The 14,242-nt window shown below is 38.1% G+C and overlaps 2 protein-coding genes across 4 annotated transcripts in view; both read left to right on the plus strand.

The window, feature by feature from the left end:
• Positions 1-6,512, plus strand: part of LOC117290094 (calcium-transporting ATPase sarcoplasmic/endoplasmic reticulum type-like) — a 79,094-nt gene extending 72,582 nt beyond the window's left edge. For both annotated transcript variants that reach the window (XM_033771347.1, XM_033771348.1), the window contains one exon: positions 1,629-6,512. In XM_033771347.1, the coding sequence (XP_033627238.1) occupies positions 1,629-1,663 (35 nt within the window). In that variant the 3' untranslated portion in view covers positions 1,664-6,512. The remainder of the gene's footprint in view (positions 1-1,628) is intronic.
• A 4,880-nt stretch (positions 6,513-11,392) lies between these two features.
• The window catches only part of LOC117290670 (fibrinogen-like protein 1), a 31,229-nt gene continuing 28,379 nt past the window's right edge, over positions 11,393-14,242 (plus strand). For both annotated transcript variants that reach the window (XM_033772191.1, XM_033772192.1), the window contains exon 1: positions 11,393-11,569. In XM_033772191.1, coding sequence (XP_033628082.1) covers positions 11,476-11,569 — 94 coding nt within the window. In that variant the 5' untranslated portion in view covers positions 11,393-11,475. The remainder of the gene's footprint in view (positions 11,570-14,242) is intronic.

Here is a 14,242-nt window from a genome sequence, read left to right on the forward strand (position 1 = left end):
CATTCGGCTAACCATTATGCATGCAGAATGCACTGGGCATGTAAAATTATACTATCCAGGTTTAATTAACCAATTCAAAATTATGTTTGACATCATGTGTTTGCCTGCATTGTTTCCTCCGTCCACCCCTGTGTGTTTTCCAATTTTCCATTTTCAAAAACCAGCCAATTTACAAACCATCATCATGTAAGAAGTGCATTCAAGAGCAGAACATTTTATGTTACTATTCCCATTCTAATAATTACATTCATTCATGCGAACAGAAACCATTGATTGTCAAATGCCATAGACTTATGCGCTAGGCTGATGCTAGAATATATCTATTGGATAGCGAACAAACTTACGCCCTTCCATCAGCCCATACAACAAAAGGTTGCGCTGTTTCCCAATTTTGCCAACCTGAAGGTAGTGGTAGTGCGCATGAACATTGGGCAAGTTACTCATTTCTTGGTAAAGGTCTATTGCCAGTCATACGTGGCTTGAGGTGGAGTCTACTTTGGAGTAGCCTCTTGCGCAGTCGCTGAAATATAAAAAAAAGTTCAATAATCAACATCACATTTCATTCACAGTAGAATAGTTTGATCATCAAGAGGGCTTGATTTTAATCAAAGACGTTGAGGCTAACTCCATCAAATCTTGCACCACACAATCAACAGAGGGCTTGAAAAATAACTAACACATCCTCAGAGTTGTCAGTCAGTAACTGCTTGAGCAAGAGGCTACATTCTACTAGATTCTCAGACCACTATAGTCTTACAATCAAGCCTTCAGATGCTCATAACAACCTCACGCACAAGCATATTCTCTAAGTCGTTAACTTAGAAGCCTCGCGTTCTTAAGTCTAATCGGGTGCTCAAAGGTTTAGTACCACATTCTGATTGCGAACCTGTCATATTGGAAAATACAATACACCGATCATCATAGAGGCATCTATGAGGCTGTCTGCCTCATACTGAGGTTGCCAATACCCTCATGCGCTTGCATAAATAACCCATCAAAGACTGTGTGTGCGCTTGTGGCTTCAAATCATCTTCTTAATACACAATCATATAATCCTCGTAGCCTCGTTGGATTATGTCAACCATGTTTCGGTAAGTCGTGGTAGCCTCAAGCTCATTAGCCTTTTTGAGCTACAGTGGACACTATGGGTGCGTTCGATTAGCTTCCCTGGGTCGACCCTGCGGTGCTCACTCGGGTGAGCCCCTGACAAGAGCTAATCGAACGATCACACTCGCCCTCTCATCGTAACGGCATACACCTCGGGTCACCCCCACGGTGACCCACTCCACAAGCAGGGCACTGGGGGCTGACCTGGGTGAGCCCCTGGAATGACGTCAAAGCTATTTAAACACACCGGGGGCAGACCGGGGTCGACCCAGGGAAGCTAAATGAATGCACCCAACATAAGTGCACTGTTTAGTCTGGATGTATACAGAGAAATTTACCCAAACCTTATAGTTTCATGTCCACCATACCTCAAAATGGCTTATGCTCACTAAAACATACCCAGTAAAACGTGCAACAATCAAGGCACATTTTACTCCCGTACCCCGGGAGGGTAATATGCAGGTCATATGGATTGTGTTTGTGTATGGGTAATGCATGTATTCCTGACTTTATACAAACAGCCCCGGAACTCCGCAGTAAGAGTAAGACCAACTGAGTCTCTGTGGGACATCAACGCGTCACGGCTCCAAGAGCCACCATGGATCCTCGTCGCCTTCGTAAAGCGTGCACCTCCACACCTCAGTTTAGAACCCTCATACCGGAGGCTATAGGGGAACCTCACTAGCGTCTTGTACCCAACGAGGGTGTCACATGGAGCTGTCGATGAGGGACAAGGATGGTGCCTTTAATTTAAGAGGATGATTTCTTTCTCCTCAGTTTAACCATGAGGATATAATTTTTAAAAAGTGTGTTTTGGGTGAAAACAAAAAAAACTAGGATTAGTTTGTTTCTCTTTTTATTGACATTTTTTGTATACTGTATGAGACGAGTGTGTATGTGAAACCGGTACATTTTACAAAATATGTACACAAACAAATTTACAACTAACATTGACTTACAATTTACTGATTTCTTTATTAAACTTTGGGTAGGTGCTATGAATTGTTCATTTTGTAGGGCACACATACTAATATTGCTTACGTTTACGAAGCCGCATCAACTCTTCTGATATTTAAGATTCAATGCAAATACCTCTTGTTGTCTTTTCCGGACGTAATTTTTTTTCTGTAATAAGTATTTTTCCTCGAGTGTCTGTGATTTTGTAGGTTTTACATTAGGCTTTTTTTGAAAGAATCTTCGTGTTCATATACTGTCACTGCGCGACCATCTTTGATTTATGACAAGACTAAATGAACTTGAAAACGGGGCAACGTTGACCTGTCTAGGCTGGTACCTGAAGATAGGTGTGACAGTTAAGTCAGGTTACCAGACTTTATTAAGGTCAATTTGTGAACTTGAAAACGAACCAATATTGACCTGTCTAGGCTGGTACCTGAAGACAGGTGTGGCAGTTTAGTCAGGATACCATAATTTCGGTCATTTTGAAAATCAAAGCAAGCCCAAAAATTGCCGAGATTTACAGCAACCATTTTACCCGCACAAAAAAGGTCTTGCTTTATTCCCCCGATTCGAGAGTTCTAACAATTAATTTATTATGAATATGCTCAATTTAATAATTCCAAGAAACAGTTGAGAGGATGTTCCTCTTCAGTAAAGGTGTTCATTTTAACAATTTCAATATGGCTGAAAAATAGAGCAACATTTTCAGTGACGTTTCACCACATACATTAGTGGCGTCATAAGATTTTCTGTGATTTATGTGATAACACCTTAATGTCTCCCGCAGGTTCACAAATTATCTTACACGCACAAAATATTTATACCGCAAATTCCATTCATTTTTCATTTACAATGTGTGTACGAAACGAACACATACTTTTCAACACGGTTGATACAAAGTTCAACAATTTTTTCTTTTTCTTCAATTGATATTGATTTTTTTTTTTTTTCGCAACGGAGCTTTACGAATATTCACTGCAGATAACCGTCATGCAACTTCTTTCAATTCTCTCAAGTTCAAGCGAAATGTGGCCCATAAAACGAGCATACCAAAAAAACATTTATAATAACAGACTATTTTTGTCATCATATGAACTTATTTTTACGGATGATATTCTGATAACCGAAAGTAATCAATTTGATGAATATTGTGACGATAGTTGGTGTAATGTCTTACATTATATCACATCCTTAAATAGTAATGCTATAATAAGCACATCCTTTAAAATATATTTGATATACAGTGCACATTTGTAATATTACTGGTTATGTATATATCATGTACATTACTCCTAAACTTTAGTAGATTGGCGGAAGGTGATAAACTATAGATCTATTCAAAAACAAAATTTCCAGCACAAATACCTTGGTGTTAAAGTAACACTTCCGGATTTTAGATGATTATTATGATTATCATTATTGTTCATGGTTTGTTTAAAAACATTCGATTTGATTGCGTCGGGCAAAATTACTTTGAATTTACAGAAATTTACAGTTAAAACATCAAAATGATTAGGTTCATTTAATGTAAAAACTGCATTTACATAAATGAGTGCGGTCTAAACAACCCTAGATTTTGTTTTGTTTGAGTATCATTTTGTTATTTATAATATTAAATGTAGTTCATTTTCTTGTTGCTTACTTTTAGGATAAATTTGTTCCTTTTTTTTTTTTAAAGCTCTATTTTAAAAACAGTCTAATCTGGTTCAATCTAAAGGGTCAGTTTAAAGATCGTAGTTGCTGTGATCCAATCTAACCCAAATAAACCCTAATGATTAATTTATGATTTCCAAATATTGAAATTTGACCTCCAAGACTTAAAGTTAAAGGCAAACACAATGTAAATTTATAAGCAACTCAACACAAGAATCAACGTTAACAAAGTTATTTTTTACCCATTCAATTTCCCATGTAGTGTATTACTTTAATTTTATTTGTCTACATTTTGTTTTGAAAACGCTCATACACGTCTTCTGAGGTACGGCGAAGATCTCCGACCTTTTGATCCCCAACTATCCTAACGCCGGCAAGTAATACTAATTTCAAAAGATTGACAACATTTTCCCTCAACCGGATTCACCAATCACAACGATGTTCAAGTTGTGACTAATTGTTACTTGATTGTCAAATTATATTCAGTTATCTTCACTTATCTGTTAGTTTATAACAATAACCAGGTTTAAAGTAACAGTAACCTGGGTTAAACCCATGTTCACCGTAATAATAAATCTTTGAATTATTAAGTTATCATAATGTTTTGTTTCACTTATTTATGTAAGATGTTTGATATAATTTTCAGTATCATTTTATTGATTTGTTTGTAAAGTGGATTTATACATAATTTAATAATAATGTTGTACATAATATCACGACCTAGTTCATTGCGTTGATTCAGACCAAAAGGAAAGTACAAATATTTATTTTCCCGAATCAAAACAACAAATTACGCCCAATCGTAAAACAAAATATTCTATTAGCTCCCCTCCAAGAAAATAGATACAGTTAAAACAGTTCGATGAATAGCTAAATGCAGACATAAATTTGCACAAGCATTGATAAAGTGCTCAAAAATTATAACACCTGGTCTTTGTTGGTCATTTTCTTTAATTCCATAGCAACGGTTTTTCAATGCCGTTTTCTGATCTGCTGATGAGTAACAGACATTTATTTTACATTTTTTAGGTATGCGCAATGAGTGATTAGTGACAAATTATTTATACAAAAATGTTTGAAGAATGCTTTTTGTGGCTTAGGTTTTTTCTTAGAATTTCCTAGTTAAGATAATCAGGGATGTTTAGTAGATTTTGTACAGTATAATATTGAATATTAGATATCACAATATTTCATTGGTTATTTACGAACCCTGGCAGGTTAGGCCGCCATTTTGCCGCAAAGAACGCTTGAAAATGAGGATTTAAAATGGCTGGTGTTATTAACCCGAGCACATGGGAGAATGAGAATGTGGCCGCCGTATGGCTGTGGCTATTGCAGTTTGTTCTGCAATGCTATACTAAGGGATGGCGTATTGATCTGGCCATAGCCACAGCATCAGTCTGAGCCGTTAATTCCTGCTGGCAATCAGTATTTTCGCGAATACCCATCGTGAACTCTGGGCGTTGTACTCATTGCACGTGCACGTGATAAACGCCCCAACTGCGTGTCCTCGGGGTCAAGGTTGAATCTTTTTGTGCAAAAAAAAAAACCCAAAGTTGTTTATTAAGTTGTAGAGCATACGATTCCTTTGCTTGGAGAATCTTAGATTTGTTAGGAAAGTGTGGCTATGTGCGCAGGTGAAGTTTGCCATTTAATATTTGCTTAATCAACATTGGACCAATTTCAATGGCTTTTGAAGATTGTTTGCTAAGAAGAAAAAAAAAAAAAACCAAAAGGACACCAGTGGCAGCAATTTTAGGCCTACATGTAATTCTGATTGGTAACCTTTTTTCTGCTATGCAGTATTTTTCCGCGCTAAGCAACAGTTTTCAGCTTACTGGTGTTATGAAATGGGGCCCTGCTGTTAAAGGTACGTTGGTAAACAATATTGGTTACCAGTCAAATATCATCTGACACGTGTGTTTTTTTTTTTTTTGCCTGGCGGTGTGCTGGGGTCATAGCTGTTCTGGAGCCGATTTCACCTCTATTTTCGTCCGCCATGATTTTACAAAGAGCTAAGATAATTGATCTCTACTGCAATCGATCGCAGTTGCTAAGTAAAGTGTGATGTTACACTATATCTCTCTATATTATAGTAATACTGAACATGTGTCATGCGATGAATGTTGTTGCTTTGTTAAATCGGCCCCTGGCATGGTCCGCGCAATGTGCCGCAACTGCAACAGCCGTCGGTTAGTATCGCCGGAACGCAACCTCTGTTTCATGTAGTATTCCAGTAAGCCTATCTGGTCGACAGCTAAAAGCAAGTTCGAGTGAGGCACTATAGTCGACCGTTGGTTGATTTTGCCTGGTACCCAGGATGTATTGCATAGGTAACCATGCAAAATTAACCAACGACTGTTGTGCTTCACTCCAACTTGCTCTAAATGGCCATTTTCGAATCCACGGCTTCGGCTCAGGATCCGGCTCAGGCTAGCTTGGCCCCGCGGTTGTTTTGACAGCAATGCGCGTGCTTTGCGTACTCGCTCAGAGATTCAGACGAGAGGACGAGCCAATTACTCATGAGCCAATATTGCGAATTTAATGGGCATTATTCCATAACGGCCCAGCCGAAAGACAATACACGCTAAGGCCGTTTATTTCTGCTTTTAGCGCAATGAATAAAGTCACGGTGTTTTGTATTTTGTTTTGGTCGTTACCATCTTTGAAAACCAACTGTTAGAGTGGCTTGTTGCAACGGCGTGTTTTGACTTGAGTTTATTAAGATGGTTCAGTTGATGTTGTGAGTTGATAACAATTAAATAAAGGGTTTAAATTTCTACGGAATCTTGCCTATGTGTGTCTGTGTGTGAATTCCTAGTGTATTGTTGGCAGATAAGGCATGACTATACAAATTACAATGGCCCACTACAGAAAGAAACACTAGACAACGAGACTAGATGTGACACCGGCAGCTCTGGTTTAAAAAAAAAACCAGGAGCTGCCGGTGTCGCATGCAATTATGTCCTCTATGCAATACTATCAGGAGGACAGTATTGCATATGCAATTATGTCCGCCGGACGGTTTTGCATATGCAATCGTGTCCGCCCGGACGCTGCTGCTTAATGCAATAAGTGTCCGCCTGGATACATTTGCACATGCAGTTATGTCCGCCCCGTGCAAAACCGTCCTTGCAGTAAATTAAGCGCCCTTGGTCGACGGAATACGTTCGCCATTTTTTTTACAAGCTAAGTGCATGTCATGAATGACATTGGAAATGCTCGGCCGTTATAGGTATTCGCTGCAACGTGAATAATGCTGTATATTTACGTAGGTTCAGTTCATGCACGCTCGCTTATGCGCGCACATAATGTACAGTCATGTGCAACATGCCGCCGGGACGGTTTTTGCATAGCTCCGGACACGATTGCATGTGCAAAAGTGTCCGGAGCGGACAGTATTGCATGGCGGACAGAATTGTATCTGACACAGGCTCTTAATGACATTGTGCAGAAAGTCCCCTACAATTTAACCAATCTTTCCATGTTCTGATGAACATATTTGAATAATTTCTCTGATTATTTAAACTTGTTTCCTATTATGTTGATCTAATTCCATATCCCCCCCCGATTGTTTGACAAAATCTCTCTGATTACAATATGCAACTGTTGGCAACTCAGTCTGCTGATGCATGGATGGTAGACGTTTTTTGGGCGTTTATATTAGAAACACATTTCATAAAAGTATCATTTAATGTGAGGCTATTCAGTGTGAGATGACAAAAGCCAGCAGAACTGGTTTCCAAAACCACACTGCTCTAGTCTCCGCAGGGTTGGACGCAACACTACACATTGCGGGATTATCTCTTCATAGCCTGGTATTCGAGTGGCTAAAAACAAGTCTTTACCAAAGCTTGAAAGCATTTGATTGTGACCCTTTTCGAACTGTGGCTTGGGTTGCGTTAGTCGTGCAGAAAACTTAAACTTGTGCGGCCTGAGACCAAGCGTGGTCCAAGCGCACGCCGCGTTTCGAAAAGGGCCCGGCGGTGGATGGCATGATGCAGTTGCCACAAACTACGTTTACTAAAATAAACCACGTATAACTTGCTCGTGTAAAAACTCAACGGCAAACGCTGGGTGGCGCCCTTTATTGGTTTGAGACACTGGTTTGAGACGAGCCATTGTGTCAAATTTAACACCCCGAGCTTATTATTGTAGATAATTCCTTAAAGTATATTATAACCCTCAAATATGTCTTTTCGGGGGCCTCCCAAATAGATTTGTCAAGTGAAGTAGGCCTACCCATAAAATATCTGACCTATTTCTTATCTGTTAGTAAGCGTGATTTTAGGTATTTTCTGTTGGCAGACAATTTTCAAACAGCCCAGAATAATTCTGATAAAGTCTTCAATACTGGTCGATATGCTAATATTTCAACATTTGAAAAATATTTCTCAATATTAGGCCAGCTTAATTTTCCAAAGCTACGATTTATTTAACCCATTTTACGACCTTCCCAGCAGAAAGCGAGTTGATCTTATCATCATCAGCTTGACCCCGTTTTAGAGGTAAAACTTGTTGATGATCCTGAACAAATCGAAGTGTCATTAAAAAATGTCAATTTCATCCATCATCACAAACCTAACAGGGTTTCCTGGTATCTTAGATAATTGGTGTCATCGGCAAATGCCGGTTTCTGAATGCACCATATCCAGCAACATGTTGTACATCACTATATAATAGTTGTGAGGTGGGGTTTTCTTTGTGAGGGAACATTACTGGTTTTAGGAAGGAAAAACATACTATGTTTAGTGTTCTAAAATGTTCAAGAATTCGGTCCTGCATCGTCCTAGCTAGAGTTGTATACTATTTTAGACAGAAAATTAACTAGCCCTACAGTAGAGTTGCAAGGGACTCAAGTTCCGGTGTTTGCACAGGGTGGGTTCAAGTCTTGTACTATTGAGCAAAACACTTGCTTCACCCTTCCGGCCATTATGTCAATTGTGTGTTTGCATGTACAATAAACAACATGTACCAATATATGTTTGAAGGAATATTACAAAGAACATTACAAAATTAGCAAGAAAAAAAACTCGTCTAGGATCACAGATTTACATAAAACGTACACAGTCATTTGGTCGATGTTGATAGAAGAAAACATCCCCTTGAAGCTTTGTCTGAAATAATTTCATATTGTTATGAAACGTAAATCAAACTTATTTCCCGTTTGGAGTTTATCGCTCAGTGATCGTTTACATAATTTTTTTAATATTTTTTTTATCGATGTCATGCAAAATGTGTATCGGATTTTCAGTATTTTCTCGTGACCCAAATTACTAACTTATTGATTCGATCTCAAACGCTACAGGTTTGTCAGTTGATTCGATATGTACTGTATGTATGTAGTGGATTACATGAAGTGCTTATACGCTGCCAAAAAGTAAAAAAATAATCTGTATGTTCCTTTAAAATCGGAGCATGGAGTTTGTCTCATTTTACACAAAATATGCATTTAAAAATTAGTATAATTAGCAATGATCCCATCCCCGTTGTGCTGGCAACCGGATTAGCTCTTGTAGACTGTGGCCTTTAGTTAATTAAAATCTACATTTAAAACAGATAAGAGCATAATACTGCATGCTATTTTTACATCCATTATTGTCAACTAAGCAGTTCGCACAAAGCAAACATTACCATATTATTACCGAGGCTTGTGCACTTTTTCACGAATTATCAATTTATAAATTTTACACTAATCACCTCGTTGGAGTGGGCGAGGAAGTCAGACATCATTACAGGGCACTTTGTAACTGTCGTTATGTGAATGAATGGCAGGCACGTCACGGCCCGTTTCGCGCCTATAATGGGGTTGCTCAGACACAAAATACGAAGAGCTATCATATCACAATGCGCTGCAGTGGGTCAGGTGGGACATGATGACTTGCTTGACCTCTGAACCTGTCACGCCTCGTGGGAAACTTCAATTCAAACTGGCGCAAATTCAATTCAATAAAACATTTATTTCGGTATTGCCCTCACATGATAAAATACAGATAATGGTGTTTAATAATTATTAGCAGTCACAGTCGCAAATAGTAGCCACTTATTAACAAATCCGAAGGGCAAAACTTAGGATGGGGTGAAGCCTTGGCTTTTATATCCTAATTCCTAACCTAATCAACGTTTCGATTAGTATGCTCTGATTGTCTTCAGGAGAAAACAACGTACAAATGCGCTTTAACAGTGCCCTTGTCATATAGGCTTATAACATTCATGTAATCCTTCTCAGATCACTGTTGTGGCACTCCAAAAGCTATTTGGAACTCAACCCTTATATTATGTACCTTTTTATACATCTGGGTGAAGAGAAGCAATTACAGGACACCGTCTTGTTTAAGTACGCAAGTTTCGTGGCCAGTCCGAACCACACCTCAATGTCTTAACCAACGGAACTTACCACCGGTGCACTGTTTATAGACCGCTCGGCCATGGACATGCTACAAACGTTCTTTGTTTAAACAGCAGGTCAAAGGTTAAAGTTCAACTCTTGAAGTTGTTCAGTGAAACACAAGGAGAAAGTACCTTTAATGGAATAATACAGTAGTATTTTCCACATAACCAGTCAGGTAATTGATGCAATCATTAATGACGATACAGACTTTTTTGGCGAAAAGCACTGCAGCTGTTGGTAGTACAAACTATGTTGAGAAATAATTCGGATTGCAAATTGTTTCACCCCAAAACATTTAATTCAGAGAAATGATTCATGAATCAATTGTCTCTAAGATTTTTACAGATTGGTTTTCGTTCGCGAGTGCTGCGGCCACTAATGCGGCTGGTACCCGCTGTCACTTCGCTAAACGTGGATGCATTCGACTTTTGTTTTAAATACCATAACAGTTTTTGCTGATTTCTCAGCAAGTTCGACACTTGTACTCAGCTAAAACTTCCACACGTTAATTGCATTGTATCTTTCTATATAATTTTTGTATGAAAAAAACATTCGTTGACAAAAAACATATACATGACCCTGATGTGCGCAAATGTCATTGAACAAAGCCAAGAATATACCCTTTAATGCGTCATTGGCTCGTAATATGCACTGACTTAAAAACAATTTACCATAGTGATTTTCCCTCGTGGTTTATGATATTTTATATATAAAAACCCAATAATAGTTAAAACTGACATGTGCTAATCTTTCAGCTTTTCAAGGAAATGCTCATATTGGTAGATTTTTTTGGTGTATTTTTTTTGTTATGCAAGTTCGCCCCAAACAAGGCTAAAGCCACTCTTGGTATAAGGGGCTTCAAGAAGAAAATGATTGAACATGAAAATAACTCAGGAGAGCTGGATGCAGGAATTAATATTCCTCTCAAAACAGTCCAGATTGTAGGATGGTGGGAAACATCCACCCAGATTAATTTGTCTCAAAGGATGGCATCAAAGATAGCTAGGTAGGCTTACACACACAACAAGAATTGGTTCTACATAAAAATACTATAGAAATGCAGTCATTTTACAGTAAGAGGTGACAGTAACTCGTTTATCAATTTGTAGAAACAATCCAATTGGATATCATTTTTACACCACGGCTAGAAAGTGACGTCACAATCATCTATATACAGTATCCAACATTACAACGTGTACATATTTAACATTCGCTTATTTACCCCGCCTCAATCTCCCGAAGTGATAAGCAAATTTCGATTTTCAAAGTGTCATACGGACACGAGGGTGCGGAACTGTCAGCATCGTCTGCCCCCTTTTCACCAGCCAGGAGCGTTCGTCACTTCTGATTAATAATTAAATCTCATGATCGGATCGAAACGTGAGTTGATCATGGACGGGGAGAGAACGGAGCGGAAGCCCGGGAAGGTTTTCACCCTCGTCTTGGTCGCCTTGTCCGGTAAGTCAAGTAGAGTTGAGATTATCATTCTCGTCCTCTTTAAGACACTGGAAACTATTGGTAATTGTCAAAGACTAGTCTTCACAGTTGGTGTATCTCTTCATATGCATAAATAAAACAAACCTGTGAAAATTTGAGTTAAATCGGTCATCGAAGTTGCGAGATAATGATGAAAGAAAAATAACCCTTGTCACACGAAGTTGTGTGCGTTTAGATGGTTGATTTCGAGACCTCAAGTTCTAAATCTATAAGGTCTCGAAATCAAATTCGTGGGAAATTACTTCTTTCTCGAAAACTATGGCACTTCAGAGGAAGCCGTTTCTCATAATGTTTTATACCATCAACCTCTCCCCATTACTCGTCACCAAAGAAAGGTTTTATGCTAATAATTATTTTGAGTAATTACCAATAGTGTCCACTGCCTTCAAAGGCAACGAGCACCTTTGGTAATTGTCAAGGACCAGTCTTCTCACTTGGTGTATCTCAACATTATGCATACAAAAACAAAACTATAAACATTTCGGCTCGATTGGTCATCGAAGTTGCGAGATAATGAAAGAAAAAACACACCTGTTGCACAACCGTGTGCTTTCAGATGCCTAATAAAAGGCTTCATGCCTGAAGTCCTTCTGAGTGAGAAACTAACTCTTTCTCAAAAACTACGTCACTTCAGAGGGAGCCGTTTCTCACAATGTTTTATACTATCAACCTCTCCCCATTACTCGTTACCGAGTAAGTATTATGCTTCCAATTATTTTGAGTAATTACCAACGGTGTCTAGTGCCTTTAACGACGCAGGCTATTAGTTAATTATGCATGTGGTTTTGACTGAGACTGTGACTGATTTATTAAGCAATATCGGTATCAACTGTTGTCGTTTGCTGCAACCACATCATCGAATAGCACTTTTCGGCAATTCATGGATACAGCCACTGCCGAATTCATACATTCGGATACGGCCTAAACAACCAATCTACAAAAGGTATCAGAACACGTTAATGTAATTTTTTCGAAAAACGTAATAGATGTGGTATCGTCACTTCATCTGCAGCAAACTTTGCATAACCAAAAAAGACTCAAGAAACAAAGAGTGACTAACAATATTTTAAAAAGATTTCAAACATGTGAACAAGATTTAAAAAGTTCTGAACAAGCCCAATGTCATAGAGCTGTTAAGAGTCAGTTCAGGTAAATAATTGACATAGTTGCTCACGGTCAAAAAATGAATTTTTTTTATGCTTTGTTGGTGGAAGGGCCTTGGGGTGCAAGTAAACAAAATTGCATTTTCAATTCTGTATATAGCCCGTTGCCATGGTTACGGCTCATTTTGTTTTTTGGCCATTTTAGGCCGATTTTGGGGTTTGAAAAACTGGTTTTTAGCTCATATTTACAACTCCACCCCACCAAAATGCAAAATTATTTCAAAAAACCTTTTATATCACTACAAAGTATCATCCTTGGCCTTCCTTGAGAAAAAAAATTATTGCTTTAAATATCACCCTTGTGCTATTTTTGCATCATGCATTACAGTATGTTTTTAGAACTTGCAAAATCGACATTTTTACCCTTTTTTTGGACCCCAAAATGTCAACTTGCCAGGGGTCTCAGAAAATTTTCCTTTCGGCTGTGATTAGGGCCAACATTGGTCTTTCCATATCTGGTGTCAAAAACTTGGGCAATTGTATCCTGTTGTGACAGTACTGCCTCAAAACTAGACTTTTTTCCCAAAAACGTGAAAAATGCCTTTTTAAGGGTCTTTTCACATAATATCGACATACGTGTCCACGGTAAAAAAAAAGAATATTTTTCTTATACTTTGTGGATGGTAGGGACTTGGGGTCCAAATAAACAACATTTACATTTCAAATCATAATATAACGCGTTGCCATGGTAACAGTTCATTTGTGTTTAGGCCACTTTAGGCCGATTTTGGGGTCTGAAAAACTGTTTTTTTAGTTAATATTTACAACTCCACCCCACCAAAAAACAAAAATATTTCATAAAACCTTTTACATCACTACAAAGTATCATCCTTGGCTTTACTTGAGACAAAAAAATATTGCTATACATTTCACCCTTGTGCTATTTTTAGAACGTGCATTAGAGTATGTTTTTAGAACTTGCAAAATCAACATTTTTACCATATTTTTTGCCCTCAAAATTTCATTTTTTCAGGGGTCTCAGAATATTTTCCTTCCGGTTTTGATCAGGGCCAAAATTTGTCTTTTTATTTCTGGTAAGAAAAACTTGGGCAAGTGTATCCTGATGTTAACAGTACTGTCTCAAAAATAGACTTTTTTCCCCAAACAGAAAAATGCATTTTGAATTGTTTTTTCTTCATATTGAATTTCTAACATTAAAAAGTAATAATTCTATCAATCTTGCAGCTTTCCTAAGCACTAGTGGATTACCCAACATTGATCAGGAACTGTTGATGACCTTAATTTTAGAATTTGCCCCGCCCAGCCCCAATCATATTTCTTGACATTGCATAAAACAATGTTTTGTGAATAGCGCCTCTTTTTTGAAAGTGTTCCCTTTCGGTTGTTATTGGTGTTTTCATGTCTTCTGGGTAGAAACACTGTGTTTATTGTATCCTGTTGTGACTGATCATGCCTTAAGTGTAGTAATTTTTCCAAAAACAATGCATGCTTGTTAAAAATCTGGCACTGT

Source organism: Asterias rubens, chromosome 5 (genome assembly GCF_902459465.1).
Source record: "Asterias rubens chromosome 5, eAstRub1.3, whole genome shotgun sequence".
Classification (NCBI taxonomy): Eukaryota; Metazoa; Echinodermata; class Asteroidea; order Forcipulatida; family Asteriidae; genus Asterias; species Asterias rubens.